The 20,006-nt window shown below is 37.1% G+C and overlaps 1 protein-coding gene and 1 long non-coding RNA gene across 2 annotated transcripts; one reads left to right on the top strand and one right to left on the bottom strand.

Annotated features, from left to right (window-relative positions):
• Nucleotides 1-5,028: 5,028 nt before the first annotated feature.
• On the top strand, nucleotides 5,029-9,089 carry LOC131327978 (receptor-like protein 6). Its single transcript, XM_058361100.1, has 3 exons — nucleotides 5,029-6,549; nucleotides 6,706-7,971; nucleotides 9,036-9,089. Exons 1-3 carry the CDS (start codon nucleotides 5,029-5,031, stop codon nucleotides 9,087-9,089), a joined length of 2,841 nt encoding a protein of 946 aa, XP_058217083.1.
• A 4,064-nt stretch (nucleotides 9,090-13,153) lies between these two features.
• On the bottom strand, nucleotides 13,154-15,810 carry LOC131301152 (uncharacterized). The gene is made up of 2 exons (XR_009191172.1): nucleotides 15,545-15,810; nucleotides 13,154-13,422 (listed from the first exon to the last, which is right to left on the bottom strand). It is a non-coding gene; the product is annotated as an uncharacterized LOC131301152 (long non-coding RNA).
• Between the last annotated feature and the right edge of the window lie 4,196 nt (nucleotides 15,811-20,006).

Below are 20,006 nucleotides of genomic sequence, written 5' to 3'. Positions count from 1 at the left end.
ATACCAAAACACACACACAAGTGTGTAGGCTCCACACACATGAATAGATCAAACCACCAAATAAAATTAAGGAGGGACAAATTTTTTTTTTTGTACGTTCGCTATTTATTTGTACAAGATTTGAGTCAAAGTTTTACGACTCGATTGGAGAAATCGAATAAGTATAAAAATTTCAACCAAAGTTGAAAAAGCTTTGAGAGGAGGGAAAACAAGGATCAAAATAAAATCATATGACTCAGACTTGTGAGAATGCAATCAATGGACCTTTGGTTGGTGGACATCTTATTCTTGGTATAATAATGCAAACAAGAGGTCTAATCTAATGGGCCATCATTTGCATGCTTCCTCGATGGGTCGTCCACTCAATTAAAAGCATGGTCTTCATTCATACACTGAGGTATCACCACTAATTAACTTGGCTAGTGATTGAGATTTCCAAGTCAAGTCAGTCGATCTGTAGCATTCCTAAGGTATCACTCATATTTTTGCGTATTCTATTAGATGACTAGTTCAGATCATACTTTTGGAGGGGTGAGGAGGGATGAAGTATGGAGGGGAGCTGATCCGTGATGAAATTGAGGAAAATATCTTTTTCGGTTGCCAAGAGTTTTCAAACATATTGACTTGACTTGGAAGTCTGAGTCAGTGAGGGGTATTGCTAGAGTACTTCATTATAGAGGGCCGGCAAGCTAGAGTACTCCCACCACTGCCATTGGAACCCTAATCCACTGCTCATTCTTTCTCTTTTTCTCAACCTGTTGTTTCTTTTTCATTTCAACAAAGGATCGATGAGGTCCTTAATGTGGCTATTTCAATTCCTTCTCTATTTCTCCCAATATCAGCTTGCTTTTTCCTCATCATCTCCCTTGTCTTTTTCTTCTTTTACACACTCTTTGTATCGTCATGACCAGACGATTTGCAACGTGAGATCCCTTGAGATTCTTGATTTGTCTCACAACATGTTCATTATGCTTTTTGAATTAATTGCTTCCTCCATTTTGCCTTTATGATGATCTAATTTCAATTTCAATCATTAGGTACCCATAAGACTCGGTAGTTCAAATAAGAATTGTCTTTTTTGTACATTTATTTTTCAACCTTGTATACGTTTGCAAGTGCTATGTCAATAAGATATCGGCACCTGTTTGACTGCTCGGATTAGATTTACGATCGGATTTGTCTTCAAAATGTGTGTTTCTTTCGAACTACGAATAACATGTGAAAATTTAGAGCACTTCTAGAATATTCTGGTTCTAGAGTAATCTACCAAATTGTGTTATTTGGGCCGTTTCGCTTCAACCATGCATGGGTTGCGCCTCCACAAGTACTTCTTTAGGCCTCTACATCACATACGATAGAGTAGACTAGATTTATTGCCTCGTACACAAACACCAAAAAAAAAAAGGGAATGAACAATTTATTGTATTTGAACTCACATGCTTTGGTCTTGAACAATTTACCAGAATGAATTCCGTTGTGTGCTCGATCTTTCTCAATTTTGTTGATTTTACTTTTCATAAACAGATTCTGGGGTAGTGGTGGAGGGTAAAAACAAATTCTTCTTCATCAGGGATCGAGAAATAGACAGGGATGTTAGGTACTAGGTAGGTTTAAGGATTGAAAACGTGGGATTGCTCTGTTTTAAAACCCATTAAAAACAGAGAAAATCAAACTCATTTAGAATAGAGAGAATCGAACCCATTTAAAAATAGAGAGAACCAAACCCAATTGCATTTTGTTTTCAAAATTAGAAGTTTTCCTGGATAGAAGTGGGGATTGCTCTGTTTTCAAACCCAGTTAACATCGTTGCAAGTGTTTGGGGAAATCGAAGCCGGCAGAGAGCAATGGAACTGAGGCGGTTAGTGGGAAACTTATGTTCTACTCCTGGGCGGGGCCGGACAAGATGGAAGATAAGTAAAGGTTTGAGTAAACAATATTAATATCAAGAACCAATTAATTTTTAGTTACATGTCCGAGTCAATTTACTCGCACATTAACAGCCTCTTTGGCTACGCAGGTGATAAAAGAAAAGAAAGGGATGTGGTCTTCCTTATCGGTAAGAAAAGCAAAGAGTGTAGTTTCTCACCTTGTCAAACAAATAACCATGATTCAAACAAATAACCATGAGAAATCAAACTCTCTTCCTCCCATTCCGGCGACCAAACTCTTCCTTTCTCTCTCATCTCCGGCGACTCTCCGGCACTCTCCAGCAACCAAATCAAAAGTTCAAAACTCAATTTTGATCACAGAAGAAGCTTCGCCTCGACAAGACGAAGACAATGGTGCAAGTACGACGACGATCCGATGAGAGGGTGGACCGCACGCACTACCAGAAGTCTACGACGATTCGTTCATCCTCCTTTTCTCACGGAATCGCGCCACTTTTGGCAAGAAACGAAAATGGGCTTGTAAGGGGTTCTGCTTTCCCACCGCTTCTCACCCTCTCCCACCTCTTTGATCATCCAAATGTGCGAGAGAATTTGTTCTCGCTTGATTTCTTTTATTCTCCCTTGAAATCTCGCAATCCAAACCGGCTGTAATTGATCTGCAGATCGAGATCCAATCCCACCGGAAGATATGGTTTGTGTATAATTTTTTTCTCATAATGAGATAGATGCCTTGGAAAATAAACATAGCATTTCAACTACATCCGAACTACTAAAGTTACTGAAATATATATACCCTCATCTTTTATACTTTGATTTCCTTCTTATCTTGATCACATCTCCTCTCCTTCCACCAGCTTGTTCACCATCTCCAAACCCTCCGACCCAATGCCCACCAGCGCACCCCACCGCACCCCACAACGACCACCACAACCACACCATGGTCGACCCTGACATTGGTGAGATTTGGAACTTCACTTGATCTGAGGATTGGAGGGCGCCGACCTTCACCCGGAGGAAAGGGGGATGGGCACATATTGTTAAGAATAGTGTTAATATTGAATGCACCGTCTTTATTTTGCCTATGAATTGATCATGCTGGTTGCAGAGAACATGCATAGAGAAATGAAGAATTCATAACATATAAAAGAAAAAGAAGTAAGATAGAACCAGCTCAATCCGATCCACGAAAAATCAGCTTAATCCGATACGTGTAGGTGCTGAATATAATATAAATGAAAAATTAAAAGATTAGATAGAGCACTTACACGTATAGAAATTGAGCTGATTTGTTTGCGGGGCCATTTGCAAAATTATTGAATGGCTCGAATCATCTGTGCAAGACCTGCAGGGAGCCCCGCGTGCACCTTTGGTCGGTCCCCTAGAAGGGTTCGGCTCCACCCACGGCCATCTATTTCTTTCAAATAAATTGAAAGTACTTCAATTGGCATTAATTATTGACCGGTAAAGTCTGCAATGGCGTTCCGAAGATGTTCAAGATTGGCATCATAGTTTCAAACCGCTGTTGCCAAAGTCATTTTCAATCTTTTGGTCATTTCGAAGAAGCTAAATTGTGGAAATGATAGTTAGAATTTTGTGTACAAAAAAAACAAACAATCTACTTAAATTCTAACGGGGGACCTGCTGCGATGAATAAATGAGCCCCATCTTAAATTCTTAATAGCCGTGCCAAAAATCACTTTGATCCGAGATAGGGTAGCGACACAAATGACATATGATTGATTATCTTGAAGTTTTGTCTCAAATTCATATTAGTCTTTAATTTTTTCAAGACAAACATGGTTGGTTCAAGCCTATATTGGTATCTAATATATCAGTGTGATTTAATACACTTGCGCGACAAACCAAACAAAATGAACGGCTTGAATAACTTTTTCGGATCCAGAATAGGGTACATTTGTGCGTCACAATAGTGCTGCTACTCAGAAAAGACTTAGGTCAACTCACAAAAACCTTAATTTGGTAATTCATTGCTTGACTCGGGTCGATTCCGATCGTTCACAGTTGCCTGGTTGAATCCAATTTCCAACAAAGTGATCAAATAGTACTGGAAAAAAATTCATAAAACAGAGACGTCCAAAAAGCTTGTCCATGTGGATGATGGCCATTGGAAAAGCCTCATTCTAGCAGCGGCTAGAAAAAGCGCTTTTCCTTGGGCCGTTGAAAAAACTCCATTCTAGCAGTAGCTAGAAAAAGTGCCGGCATGTAGACCTTCTTTTGTAATAGTTTTTTGAGCCGTTGGTAGAAAAAGCACTTAGAGATTTCAAATTTCTTGTAGTGATGTAAATATTCTACCCGATTCTAGCAAAAGTTAAGAGAAAATAACTTAAAATCTGTACCAAAATGTCAGGAAAGATTAAGCGCACCAACCGGCCCAAAATGCATGATATAGAGTAAGTACAATATTTGTAAGTTTAAGTCTATCCCAAACACCAGGGTTTGCATTTTTCTCCTTTCCTGAGTAGAAAAAATATACTTGTGTGACTTTGTGGGTGACCATTACTTTCTGTGGATATATAATTTCACAATCTATTGTTCACAGTGTAACTTTGTCTATCATTCTCCGGAAAAAAAAAAAAGGTGCAACTTTGTCTACCCTATTGCTAATTATGGCATTAATTTATGGTATTTAATTGTATGTGTCCTTCATATTAAGTTCTCCAGGCACTTGGTGCGTGAAAGTTGGCCCAAAAAATTGGTAATAAAAAAAAAAGTGAGTTATCTAACAAGCAATATTGCATGGAGAGAGTACTAATTAAGTTTGTCCGCTCTGCAAAACGCATTTCTATATAATGCATTTTTATCAAAAAATAAACTAAATTTTTTTTCTAACATATAGTTAGTAGATAATATCGAGTTCTTTTAGTTTGTAGATAAAATTTGAAATCTTTTTTTTGTCAAAAATTGTAGTAATTACCAATTTGAACACTAGGGACGAAGGGAGTACGTAATAAACAGGAGGCTTCCAAATATTGACTTGACTTGGAAGTCTTGAGTCAATGAAATTCCAAATGTTTGCTTATGCAATCAGTAATCTCCCCTCAAAGCCATAATCACCTAAAGCCACTGGTCATCTTTCCTCTTTTTCTAATCTGTAGTTACTCTTTCATTTTGACGACGGATGGGGGCATTACCGTGGCTATTTCAATTCCTTCTCTGTTTCTTGCAATATCAAGTTGCTGCTTCTTCATCATCAGCTCTTGCTTCTTTTGCTTCTTCTGCACACCCCTTGTGTTGTCGTGACCAGAGGTCTGCACTGCTGCAATTTAAGCGTATGTTTACTATAAACATCAGTGCTTCTTCCGAATGTGATGATCATTATCGTTCTGGTATTCCTTCATTTCCAAAGACCCTGTCTTGGGATGAGAACGCAACTGATTGTTGCGATTGGGATGGGGTCATGTGCGATGGGTTGACAGGTCACGTGGTTGGGCTTGATCTAAGTTGTAGCCAGCTCCATGGCAAAATCCATCCAAATAGCAGCCTTTCCAAACTCTCTCACCTGCAACGGCTTAATCTGGCTTACAATGACTTCAACAGCTCTCGCATTTCATATGCATTTGGCAGCTTTGCAAGTTTGACACATCTAAATCTATCCAATTCTGCTTTATCAGGTACAATCCCATCTGAAATCTGCCACATGTCCAAACTGGTTTCACTTGATCTTTCACTTTATCGTTACCTTGGTGATTATTCTAGACTGAGACTTGAACACCTCCATTTCAAAGTTCTTCTGAAAAACCTGACACAGTTACAAGAACTCGCCCTTCATGGAGTAAATATATCTTCTAGTTTACCCGATTCAATTGGCTATCTCAAGTCTTTGAAATTCTTGGATCTCACCTCGACGACTTTATCTGGAAAACTACCTTACTCAATTGGTTATCTCAAGGCTTTGAATTACTTGTCTGTCGGAGATTGCGAATTACGAGGTTCTATTCCTAAGTCTCTAGGGAACCTTACGCAGATCCGTGTACTAGCTTTAGCGGAAAATGGTTTTACCGGTGAAGTCCCATCTACTCTCTCAAATCTCAAGCAACTCACTCTGTTAGATCTTTCTGCCAACAACTTCCAAGGTAGCATTCCCGTTCTTGCTGAGCTCACAAAAATGGAGGATTTAGCTCTAGAGGATAACAATTTCATTGGTGGGTTTCCACTCTGGGTTGCAAACTTGAAAGCACTTGTTTTTTTAAGCATGTATAGAAATCAGCTCGCAAGTCCCATCCCCTTCAATTTAAGTGGTCTTCAAAACCTACAATATTTCTACTTATCGAGTAACTCTCTCAGTGGGGTATTACCTCCATCTTTGTTTTCTCTTCCATCATTGCAATATTTAGACTTGAGTTCCAATAAATTAACTGGTCAGATTCCTGAATTCCAGCATCATTTACCATTTTACAGCATCGACTTGAGTGACAATAAACTTCGTGGTCCCATTCCGCAGTCAATTTTGACTCTTCCAAATTTGGACATGCTCTATCTTGCATCAAATGATCTGAGTGGTGTTGTGGATCTGCAAGTACTCAACAATCTTGAGGAACTTTCTATTTCCAACACTAATCTTTCGATGGTCGCTGGAAGCAATGTCAATAATACCCTTCCCAACCTTAGGTATTTCTATTTGTCCTCTTGCAACATGGAGGTGTTCCCTTATTTCTTAAGAGCCTTAGAGAATCTTCGAGAGCTAGATCTTTCTCAAAACAAAATTCAAGGATAAATTCCAAATTGGGTTGGGTTCATCGGAAAGGCTTCATTGGGGAATTTGAATCTTTCACACAACTTTCTAACATGCATAAAGCAACTACCTTGGGAGAAACTAGATACTCTTGATCTGCGTTCCAATTTGCTTCAAGGACCACTTCCCATTCCACCCCCGCTCGTACGATACTTTTTCATCTCAAACAACAGACTTAGTGGAGAGATTCCATCATTGATTTGCAATGCGAGTTCCCTTGAGATTCTTGATTTGTCTCACAACAAATTGAGCAGTGCGGTTCCACAATGTTTGGGAAATTTTAGTAGTGTTCTCTCGGTTTTGAATCTGCGCTCCAATGGATTTACAGGAACCCTTCCTTTGGCATTTGCGAAGCCCAGCCAATTACAAAGTCTTGATTTGAGTGGAAACAAATTTGAAGGACCACTGCCAAGATCTTTGGCATATTGTACAAGTTTGGAAGTTCTAAACGTCGGAAACAACAAGATTAACGACACATTTCCATATTGGTTAGAGACTCTTACTGAGTTGCAGGTTCTTGTCATTCGATCCAACCGATTTCATGGTCCCATAAACACTGTGACAAGTAAATTTTCCTTTCCTAGGCTTCGAATTATTGACCTCTCCTACAATGGGTTCACCGGCTATTTGCCTAGGAGGTATTTCGAATATTTCCAAGCAATGAAGAACAGTACCATGCCTAACATACAATACACGAGTGATAGGGCTGGTTATTATCACGATTCTGTGATATTGACAATGAAGGGGAATGAGATTGAATTGGTGCGAATATTGACTATCTTCACAACAATCGACCTTTCATCCAACAACTTCAGTGGAGAAATTCCAAGTGCCATTGGAAAGCTCAATGCCCTCACACTGCTTAATTTTTCTCATAACAGTCTTACGGGCCATATTCCAGAATCTTTGGGAGACTTGACAAGCCTTGAATCGTTAGACATCTCTTCTAACCGCCTCACCAGGAGAATTCCAAGCCAATTAACAACTTTGACATTTCTCGCGGTCTTGAACCTTTCGTGGAACTGTCTCCATGGACCCATACCCAATGGTCGACAATTTAATACATTTGAGAATGGTTCATATGCTAGGAACTTAGGATTATGTGGGTTTCCATTGTCGAAGGAATGTGAAGATAATCGAACAAAAGTACCGCCACCGGTGTTACAACATGAGGAAGATGATTCAGATTTTGATGGATTTACTTGGAAAATTGTGGTGATAGGGTACAGGTGTGGAATGACATTGGGACTCTTTCCAGGATCTCTCATGTTCTTAATTGGTAGACCTAGATTTTTTGTCAAACTTGCAGAAAGAAAATTGCCTAAGAAGGTGATAAGATTGAGGAGAACGGTTGTTGACACAGTGAATAGAAGAAACTAGCAAACATCTATCGCGTTGTCAGGTATGAGCTGTTAATGCTCTTGGATTTCATAACCTTTGAATTTGGAAATAGCCTTATTGTTATGACTATCGTTTCTACATAATCTAGTCTGTAACTTCGTGGTACTTATATATTTTATCTGGTGTTGTAACATATACATTGTATAAACTCTGTTGTGAATCTTCTAACAATCCTAAAACATTTACATATGTTTATCCTAATAGTTTTTAGCTTGGTTTTGTGATTTAGCAATCCAGAAAACTAGGAGTTCTCTGAATTTTTAAAAAAATTGAACATAAGCAGTATCTCATAGTATTTATTGTGGTCTAGGACATTGAGAGCACATCATTGTTCCCTAATTGTGAGATACACTTAGGTCCCGTTCTGTTAAGGATCTTATCTTTTTAAGTACTTACTTTCCACTTTACGAGACAGTCATTCTATCACAATACATCACATTTAATTAGAAAAATTTATACTATGTACTTGGGAGAAACAAAAAATGAACTCATGTCTATGGCTTTTTATTCTTTCTTTAGCTTTTGCTATGTTATATAGAGAGGAGTAATGATATTCGGTGTCTCTCTTTGAACTTCAATACCTGATATTTGGGAGTTCGAATTCCGATGTCACGTCAACTTCAAAATTCCCTTTGGAAATCTGTTGCTATCCCATTCCAATATTATGGTGATTGTGCTTGTGAATTTTGTTCATCCATTTTGTCTTCATAATGATTGAAGTCCACTTCCTATTATTGCTTGTTCATGAAAATAAGACTTACAACAGTACTTTACGTCAATAAGACATTAGATCATGTTTGATTGCTGCAATTGATACAGGATTAATCAAACCCAATCCCACAAAATTTGTGATTACAGATAACTAGGACAAGTGTTAATAGTAATTCCCTTATTATAGGCCGGCACAATCGAATGGGCTCGTCCTGTGTCAACCGGATTAATTGGCATTTGTACTCAAGTGTTTTTTTCACCCTCATAAATTCCCGTTGCAGGCACAAGCTAGGATGGAAGCTCTGTCGCTATATGAGATATCTTTTGGAATATAGGATGGGAAGATGAGCAAGAAAGTGACGAGTATAGTGGGTATGGGGTGTTTGTTTAGGTAGCTAGTGGTTATTCGTGATTTTGCTTTGATTGTGGTATATGTACCCTTCTGGTCTGATGTTGCTCATGATTTGCTTTTTCTTGGTTTTTATCAAGTAAATCTATTAGAGCATCTCCATCAGACCCCTTGAGTAACAAATGTCAAAAACTTTTGGGAGAATAGGTATGATATATGTTTTCCGGTAAGTCCCATGAATTTAATTTCTCTCTCTTTCTTAAATTTGGAGAATGCTTCTCAGCCATCGAATATCAGCGTTTGTCCCCTAGAAGAGATAACTATAGTTTTGGATCAATTATAAATTTGTGAGATGTCCCATGAATTTTTTTTTGGAAGTTTTGGATCAATTATGGAAGTGCTGTTGCTGCCAATGCTCTGCCGATATCGAATCTGGGCAGCATATTGGGTCGAGTTCTTAAGTTCTTGCAATCTCAAGATGACTGGTGTCCATGGACTCTAGACTTGTTTTTGGATTTTTGTTTGGGCGTATGCTCCCCATCTGTGCAGGGTTGTGGTACTGGGTGTTGTGATCCTATTCCTTTTGCTTTCTAATTTGTTTTGGGTTGATTTCTTATCCGCTCTTGGCAAAGTAGCATATGATGGTCGTGGGTGGGGTGCCAAACATTGTTGGGATGCTACCTTTGCGTTGTGATGCTTTCTTCACTCTTGTCTTCTATCTGTCAAACATCTTTTCATTTCAATAAAATTATTTTCTTTTGCCGTTCAAAAAAAAAGAGAAAACTAGAGTTGATTCTCTTTTTGCTACCCCCATCATATGAAGGCATATTTCCGTAGTGCGATTCTAGGATTTTTATTCTTCCGTCTCCTAATACAAGCATACACGCAATATTTTCCCCAGGGAACCCAACCGAGTAGCTAGATTGCCCTTTTCACTCACAAGTCAAACAAACTAAGTATTCCAGCATCAAGGACTCCGAACTCTGAAGCTATTACTACAATTAAACTCCTATTCTAAAGAGATAGGTCTAGGATTTAGGCTCCGTTCTGCTAAAGTTTTGATTCTTTAAATACTTATTATGTCTTATTTTACGAGATAGATCATTCTTTCAAAATACATCATATTTAATTTAAAAGTAAGTACGTACTTATTTCAGACCCGGCCCCATTCTGCCACGATTCTTATTTTTTAGGTACTTATTTTTCACTTTACAAAGTAGATCATTCTCTCATAATACATTACTTTTAACTCAAAAAATAAGTACTTATTTTCGTTAGCACAACGGGACCTAGTAGTAGAACACACCCTTAATCCCTTGTTGATAATTGGATACCATAACCGGTCCAAAGAGTCCTTTGTTGAGAAACAAGAACCCAAAAATAAAATAAAGTAAATAGAAAAAGAGAGTACCAAGTTGATTACTGCTTGCAAGTTGCAAGAGGGAATTAATATTCAAGACTTCAGTATACTTCCTCCCCTCCTATAATATATTGGGCTCACACACGATCCACATGTAGATCTCACATGTTATGTTAGTAGAGGAAAGTTAAATCACGGAGTAAATAATTAGCCGTTGCAAGAAGCCAATGCGGCAATGCTCGTTAGAAATGTAATTGCGAAGTAATAAATTCACATTCTAGTGATGCCAGAAATGTCAAGCGAATAAAGGAGAATATGCCTTTCCAATTCGGAATTGTCGACCCCTACAGCAGCCTTCCTGTTCAAAACCCTTTTTTGTTTGACGGTTTAAATTAGCTTCCAACACATGCAAACAAAACTGGCCAAATAAGGGTCGGCACCCACCGGAGATTCGATAACAACGCGTGCTGGCCATCGCTCTCTCTCTCTCTCTCTCTCAAGCATACTTCCAAAACCAGACATCTGTGTCTTCTTGTTCTGAATGCATACAACGTGCAGTCAAATGGAAAATTTGAAACAAACGGAGCCGGCTTTCCTTGAAATAACGAACGTCGGTTTCTTCTGAATTCAAAAGTGCAAACTAATTAAGATTTTAATTTTGAAGATATCATTAGTGTTAGTGTTGGAATTTGGGGCCGGTCCGGGACCAAATCGGGTCGCCCATGTGGTCTTGTTTTACTTTGGAGTTATATGGAAATTGTAGCAAAAATTTTTTTTTTTCCGTTAATTTTAATCTACACTATCCTAGAGGACTTAGAGGAGGGGAATGAGGCTTGCGGGGATCTAACTATATCCGCGTGCATGAAAGTATGTAAAGGAGGTCAATTGCACTTCACGCCACTAGTGTAGCAATTTTAATTAAGAGGTTTCTAATTTGTAGAACGGTAGAACCTTCTGCCTTTATACCATGGTCTTATTCAATGATACAAACATTACATACGACACTGAAAATTTTCGAACATATAATATAAATTCAGAAACTACTTTCAAATGCACATTGTTTTAATTTAAAATTTGCAAAAAAATTCCTGGCAGGTCAAACACGTAGGGGTGGAGAGAGTATATATTTAAGAAATAAACGGTAAAGACTGGGTCAAAGTCTGACCATTTAACTCTTTTGTATCGAATATGGTTCGACCATGTCTTTATCATTGCCAACTAGACTTTTTACTTGGACAACAAACATGGTACAATAAAGAAGAGAGGCTTGAAATTTCTATGCATTTAAGTAAGTTGGGGCAATTTAGAGTTTTTGTTCTACGTAAGGTCAAAATAGAAAATTTTGGTTTGTAAACTATCAAATATTCTTCTTAAAAATCAAAGTGAGTGGGGTCACTTGATCCCAATTGTTCTTAGTGCCTCTGCCCATGTCTGCATGAGTTCTGCACCACGCTTGTGTGTTTAACTCCAAACACGTTTTTATGGGCACCACAAAAATATGTGGTATAGCGGCCCTGTGGAGCAATGCTCTAGGAGAATAAAATAATTTCTCATCTCTCCAATCCCCATCGTTGCATATTTTTTAATATTCTTATTTTCCTTCTTTTGTCTCTCGTATTTTATGCCCACAATTGTGATCCATAGCGTTCATCTCGCAGAGCACATAAATAAAAACATATGTAGATACATGATTAAGAGTACAATAAAGGTATTGGTACATATTGAAATGTACATACGATGTACATATAAATTTTGTGGGGCCCATTTCGGGTCCCACAAAGATAATTTGAACCGCCCATTATTTTTAAAATATTTTTTATGGAACCTTATAAAAAATCAGCTCAACTCAATATTGGTAATGATTTTTTTTGAATTTATGGGGGTTTTGCCCCTACAAATTCAGAAAAAATTCTTACTGATATCGAGTCAAGATGATTTTTTACAAAGTTTCATAAAAAAAATGTTGTAAAAATAACAGGCGATTCGAATCATCTTTGTGGGATCCAAGGTGGGCCCCACAAAACTCATATGTATATGGTATGTACATGACATATGTACACATAAGAGTATGTGTATATATATACTTGGTAGAAATCAATTTGATCATATATCACTACAAGAAAAAACACAATTCCCGACTAACCCTTTAGTCGCCTAATGTCCCCTTTTTAGTCGGCAAATGGTTTTCCCGACTAAATAAATTAGTCGGCAACTTTGTCGAGGAATGAGAGTCGGGAAAGGGTTTTGCCGACTAAACAACATTTAGTCGGCTAAGGTATATACTATTGGCGACTAAACTTTAGTCGGGGAATGTTTAAACCTATTGCCGACTAAAAGTTTAGTGGGGAAATGTGTATACTATTGGCGACTAAACTTTAGTCGGGGAATGTTAAATCTATTGCCGACCAAAGTTTAGTCGGGGAATGTGTACTATTGGCGACTAAAATTTAGTCGGGGAATGTTAAACATATTGCCAACCAAAGATTTAGTTGGGAAATGTGTGGCCTATTGGTGACTAATGTTTAGTCGGGTAATGTCTTGTTATAATCGTATAAATTCTAGATTTTTTTTTTTATCCGCAAATTCATTCCAGAATTTCCTACAAATTTTTTTCCCATTCTACAAAACCTATAAATTTGAGCCAATAAATCATTACATCCACAAAACCAACCTAATGCAATTAATACAAATTCCAAGAAACAAATCCAAAATTTCATAAATATAGTAATAGTGTCCACCAAATATAGTGATAACAACTTGTCTTCAAATTCCTAGAGCACAAAACAGCGAAACGTCTCCAACTACAAAATGTATCTAAACTGCAAGGCCACAAAATACTAAAAAGTCCTACTCTAACAAACAGATAACCTTAAAACATCCAAGCACGTCCACAATATCTTTGATCTTGATAGTCAATAACCAAAAGTATAACTGCGGGATACTCCATTAAAGCGTCGATCTGTAAAAAAAAGAACAATCCACCATTAATAATTATGAACTAGTGTACCTCATTGCTCAAAGACTGAACATAGGTAAATACTAAGCCAAAACGAAACATATGGCAGCAGAAACACCAGTTACAGTAAAAAAATAACTACTGGCTTTCAGATCCAAAAACATGAGCTCATATTCCAACTCTCAAGACCATATTTTAAGCAAACAAAATCAAATTTTTGCACCTAACCACCAAATTCCAGCACTTGAGTACATGTTTTCAACAAATACAATTTGTTTCCAGCATGTTACACTCGATTCCTGCACTTTTACATATAATTTCAGCTCTTGTAGATTATTTCCAGAATTCAACAACCAAATTCTTGCATCTATACTACAGCTACAACAGATTTAGCACTTAATAAAAGTGATTTCAATATCTAAACTTCAATTCTAGCAGTTAGATCTTCAATTTCAGCATCACAACAAAAGACATAAGGAACACAAAAAAAATAGCAAGGTACCACACTTGAAATGCCAAAAAAACAGCCATTTACAACACTACATGGCTACAATCAATCCCAAATTCAGTGGTTCCATAGCTCATGTTCAAACTCTAAAACTATGGGTGTGATCAGTGGTTATGTTGAGACATCATAATACAATTCTAGCAAAGCAGAATCTATAACGTACAATGCAGACATGCCAAACCCAAAATGATAGTTCAGTTCTCCATACCCTACGAAATGTTCTGAAAAAGAAAGAGATTTTGCTCCAAGTTGTTATATGACAAATTATGGCACGACTCATGAGTGACTAAGCGAGTTAACCAACCCAGATTTTTGATGCCATTCTACATATCTTCAGCTCCAATTTTTTTGGTGTCATCACCAAATTCATTCCTGCAATGAATCACATCCAGCCCAAATTTGTCGTATTTCCTCAATGGTAAATATATTAGTAGTTAAGAAATGCGGACTATCAAAACCATAAAAAAAAAAAAAAAAAGTATTGCCACAATATCAAACAATATGATTGTCCAAGGGTATATAGAAAAAACAAGATACTATTGATCATTAAGTTCCTTTAAATGCTAATTAAACCAAAGGGCCAATAAAGTACCAGTTCCATAGACTAATTAAAGAAGTAGTTAAAGACGTGGCTATGAGGTCATACCAGTTACTCCCAACAAAAAAACAGCCATGTTACGCACTTGAAAGGACACAAAAAATAGCAATGTACAACACTTGAAAGGCCAAAAAAAACAGCCATATTAAAGGCTTACAAAATGGACTGCAAATTCAAGTCGAGAGCAACTGTAAGTCGACTTGTTCAGAAATACGAAATGGGAAAAAAAAAATAGGTTCAAAGTGCAGTGGTAAGTCGACTCATTCACCGAACTAACCTCCAAACAGACCTCATGGCCGCCCAAACCAAAGCCATGAACGATTAGACTACCACCATTTGTGGTTCAAAGTCTAGTCATCTAAATTCTAATTCTCATATAATGAAAATTTGTCATTACAATGGCTGCCCCAACATTGCTTTGACCACAGAAACACAAAACCCACACTTTCACACAACCACGTTTTTTCCTTTCCAGAGAAGAACAAAAGACCCAACTGCCTTTTTCTTTCCAAAGACCGTTAAAGCTATTGTTTTCCCAGGTGAACCAATTGTGTTCTACCGAAGACACCCACACATAGTGTACCAAGCAATTTTTCTTTTCCAGAGGCTACTGCTTTCTAATGGTGTTTTCCCCAAAACATATGAAGACCAAAAAATTCAAAGGCTTCACTGCCCAACACAAATTCCATCATACCGGCCCTTATCCACTTCATTCAACCAAAACTTTTCCCCCATCTCTCTCAAGCAATTCAACAAACACTAAATCTACAACAACTTGATGGTCCAACTGTCACACTGTTCCCAACAAATTAACACTACCCCAGCACACCCACGGGTCAAAAGGTGAGGAATACAAGCAGAAACAAAGGCATGGACTGATTATCATAGGAAAGATCAAAACCCAATATATAGATGATGAAAAAGTCACAGGAAAATGGAGTATGGGCATCACATACACCTGCAAAATCCATCTCGTTAATACATGCAAAATGAAGACTGAGCTCAGTAGAGGATTATACCTGGAGTTGTTGAGGAGAAGCAGAGCGAGCAGCCTCGGCCTTGAATAAGTGCGTTATCCTTGTTTCTGTTGAAGTAAGGCGGCTCTAAGTTGACAGAGCGACCTAAGCCATTGCGAAATTGAACGACGAGTTGCGGATTTAAGCGGCGATTGCTGGCCATGGCATCAATTGGAACCCTAGAAAATCACATAAAAGCAGGCGGGGGGAGAGAGAGAGAGAGAGAGAGAGAGAGAGAGAGAGAAGAGACGGGGAAGCTTGCATTCTCTGGGGTTTAGAAAAGACTAGGTGTATTCTATACGCTGCCGTTTCTATTGGGAAACAAATTTGCCGACAAACCGATTTGTCGGGAATTACGACAATGCCGCCAAGATTTTCAGCGAAAATTAAAATTGGCGCAAAAAATATTGGTATTTCCTGACTAAATATATAATTAGTCGGCAATTGTTTGATTTTAGGATTTAAGAAAAATATTTCGTGGGCTCTAATTGCACCGCCATTGCATGCAAACACTAAACTTTATCGCTATGGATGTTCTTACAATGTTCGATCGGAACCGTTAGAATTTTCCGTTTTACCGTTTATAGCCTGGTCACCAAAATTGAAGAGAATTCCATATCAATGACCACATGATCAAAAGACTTTTACTGCGTCCAAAAGAATTAAAGTCTCATAGCACACCACCCGAGCCCCACTTGAAGTCTTTTTCCACGATCAGAACCATCTATCTTTAATTTATTATGGGTTAGATCATTCTTACCGAGATTATAGTTGATCGATTTTCGTTAGACAATTGATCGAACAAAAAATACCTTTTTATAATGAGTTCATGTGTCGATAAAGGGGTTTTCTAAACTTGATCGAATCAGAGATTTACGAGAATGAATAATTCAACAAGTGCAACAATATCAACAGTCTCGATCTTCATGATTGTAAGACAATCGTGTGGCTACTATAACAATGAATACAACATAAGGCTTAGTTGATTATCAAGTAAATCAGAAGTATAGATTGCAAAGGTAACTGTCTAGTTATTTTTTATAATGCTCGATCTGAATCGTTAGGATTTCAAATCTTACCGATTGTAGTATTGTCACCAAAATCGAAGATCATTTGATATCAGCGACCACATGAAAGAAAGCTATTTAATGCGTTTGGAGATGTTTAAGTGTTATAATGCACTAAATGAGTCCCGCCGGAGATCTTTCTTGGCAATCAAAATCATCTATCTTTGACGCAATACGAATAAGATCATTTGTATAAAAAATGAAGTTAATCCCATATAGGTAGACACTTGATCAAACATTAATTTTTTTTAATTTAAAAATTTGTGTGCCGATAAAGGGATTACTTTAACCTGATCAAGCCAAAAAATTTCAAAAAACTTATGATTAAGAAGGACAAAAAAATGAATGGTTTTGATTGGAAAAGTTGCATTGTGATCAATGTAGTTGGAACAAATATTTCAATTATTGAGAAAGTTTTAAAAAGGGGGAAAAATTGATATTCCATGACTAAAATTGTTTTTAGTCGGCAAACATATATAAATCCCAATGAAATAAATTAGTCGGGAAATTTATTTCATTTTTTGATTTTTTTAAATTGGTGAAAAATGCTTATTTTTCCGACTAAACCTACTATTAGTCGGCAAAACTACATAAATGCCGACCAAACTAATTAGTTGGTAAATGTATTTCGTTTATTGATTTTTAAAATTCATAAAAAGTTTATTTTTTCCCGACTAATCCTATTATTAGTCGGCAAAAATAACTAAATCCCGACAAAATTAATTAGTCGGGCAATTTATTTCATTTATTGATTTTTTAAATTGGTGAAAAATGCTTATTTTTCCGACTAAACCTATTATTAGTCGGCAAAACGACATAAATGCCGACCAAACTAATTAGTCGGTAAATGTATTTCGTTTATTGATTTTTTAAATTAGTTAAAAATAATTTTTACCGACTAAATGTACTTTTAGTCGGCTAATATGAATAAATACCGACCAATATAATTAGTCGGGAAAATGTATTTTATTTATTGATTTTTTAAATTGCTTAAAAAATTAATTATCGCCGACTAAACTTACTTTTAGTCGGGGAAAAATGTACTATTAGCGACTAAAGTAGGTTTAGTCGGGAATAATAAAAACTTCTACCGACTAATTATTATTTAGTCGGTAATTGGTCAATATTTGGCGACCAACGTTTTTTTAGTCGGCAATGTTAGTCGGGAATTGTGTAATTTGTTGTAGTGTATCTATAGATACATGGTTAAATTTCTTTATGTTCAAGTCTAAAAGTTTAAAATATATTTGGTTTGTATTTTATAATATAATGCAACTGGTTAATGTGTTTATTGATTTCCAATGCAATCATTTTTATACGAGCGATATCTTCTTCACATGTAGTACAAGATGAATGATTTGGATGATGATTGTAATTATATGATGGGCTTTTAAAATAAGAGCATGGAAGAATATGAACTAATGGAGCAGAGGGGACAAGGGGTTTTCTCAATTGACTCCGCCTAGGTTTCATAATCGTGAGAAACCAAGATTGTTATATTGGTTGTCTCATTTCTCTTTCCGGTTAGTGGTGATCTAAATTCGAGTCTCATAGGGAGCACGTTTAGAGTTTAGAGCTATGAATAGCTTTTGAACCCTTGTTGACAAATAATACCCCACTAACCCCTACTGATATATATCATATGACAAAAAAAATTGTGATCGCATTCAAATTGTAAATTTTTTGCTCAACAGGATATTTATACCTAATAGATAAGTAATTGGATAACAACATAATCATGACAAATTTATCTTCAATGAAGCTTGCCATTTGCTAAATTAATTGGATAACAACGTAATCATGACAAATTTATCTTCATTGAAGCTTGCCATTTAATAAATTTGTCTTTTCTGAATTTTTAGATTTACTTTAAAATGTTTGAATTTGTCATTCACTTCAGCAGACAAAAGTACTCACTTCGTGAAAACCATAAAACTTTTTGGGAAAACCGTAAAACTTTCACTATACTTAAATAACTTGTAAGGAAAACCATAAAACTTTTTGTGATGTTTCAAAAATGTTAGTCTATTTTGAAAAGTCAAAGGTAAAAGTGTTTAGATTTACAAAATTAATTCTCATAAATGTTTGAAAATGATTTTAAAGGTTAGAAAAATATGGAGTACAATAATGAAAATAAAACCAACTTTTTGAGAAAACGTGCATTACCATTCATTCTATAAATTAAAATTTAATTTTTTACATATTTACCGATATTTGATTAAGCGGATTATTTGAGGTAGTATATTAATTTCAATCTATAAGATAAATGACTCAGATTGGAGTGATAAACACACAATGGAGCCTTAAACAGTATTAGTGGAAACATAAGTTGGATAGAATTTAAACTCTTTTTTATCCCTCCTTTCGATTTTAAATAATCTTTCTACGGAAATTCGTGTATTTTCAGATTTCCAAAAATTATTTTTTTATTTTTTATTTTTTATTTTTTCTACACCAAATTAAAATACTCAATTTAAAAATTCACTAATTTTCGCAAAAAAAAAAAACATTTAAAAAGCGACGGAAAAAGTATATACTGTAATTTTTTAACATTTAATACAATCTTATCCGTTTCCCCTTCCTCTTCCCTCTTTTTAAACCCACTTAAGGGCCGTGCTAATTACGCCTTCCCATCTCTCTCTCTCTCTCTCTCTCTCTCTCTCTCTCTCTCTAAACGCTCTGCTTCTATTTCTATATACCTCCCAGATCACTATCTCACTACCTGCATATACGCAAAGAAATGGCCGTCAACCTTGTATCCATCCGACCGATCGGACTCCGCCCATGCGCCACCGGAGGCCACAGGAAAAGCCCGTCGTCGTCCAACTGGTGGACCCCGCTCTTCGGCTGGTCCTCCGAGCCCGACTACGTTGACCCCGGCAACAGACTCAGGCTCGATGTGGACACGCAGTCGGGTTCGGATCAGGATCCGAAAGCGTTGTCGACCCGATCACGGTTCGCGTCAGGAACCTTCACCGACGAGAAGGCGAGACGGCTCCGGTTGATGACGACCGACACGGGGGCGTTCCACGACGCCATGTACCACTCCGCCATCGCCTCCCGCCTCGCATCGGAGTTCTCCCACCGGTCCGAATGCTCGATTCGGGATTGATTTTCCATCGCCAGCGCTGCTCTCTCTCCCCTTCAACAAAAAGTCTACCCACACAACATTAAAACACAATTACGGATATAATGATGCTCGAAATTATTTGATGCATGTAAATTCATATGTATAGAATGTCCCGTCCCCAATGAAGTTGTAACTGGAGTTGTGTTTTAAATTTGTGAGGAAAGCATAGCGCTTTTTTTAATCTGTTAGAGAAATAATTAGTTGTGGAAAATTGGACTAGATGGTGGAGATTGACGTAGTAACGGTGATGTATGGTTTCGTGGTGGAT

This window comes from Rhododendron vialii, chromosome 1a, assembly GCF_030253575.1.
Source record: "Rhododendron vialii isolate Sample 1 chromosome 1a, ASM3025357v1".
NCBI classification, from domain to species: domain Eukaryota; kingdom Viridiplantae; phylum Streptophyta; class Magnoliopsida; order Ericales; family Ericaceae; genus Rhododendron; species Rhododendron vialii.
This window is presented reverse-complemented; position numbering and strand designations above follow the sequence as displayed.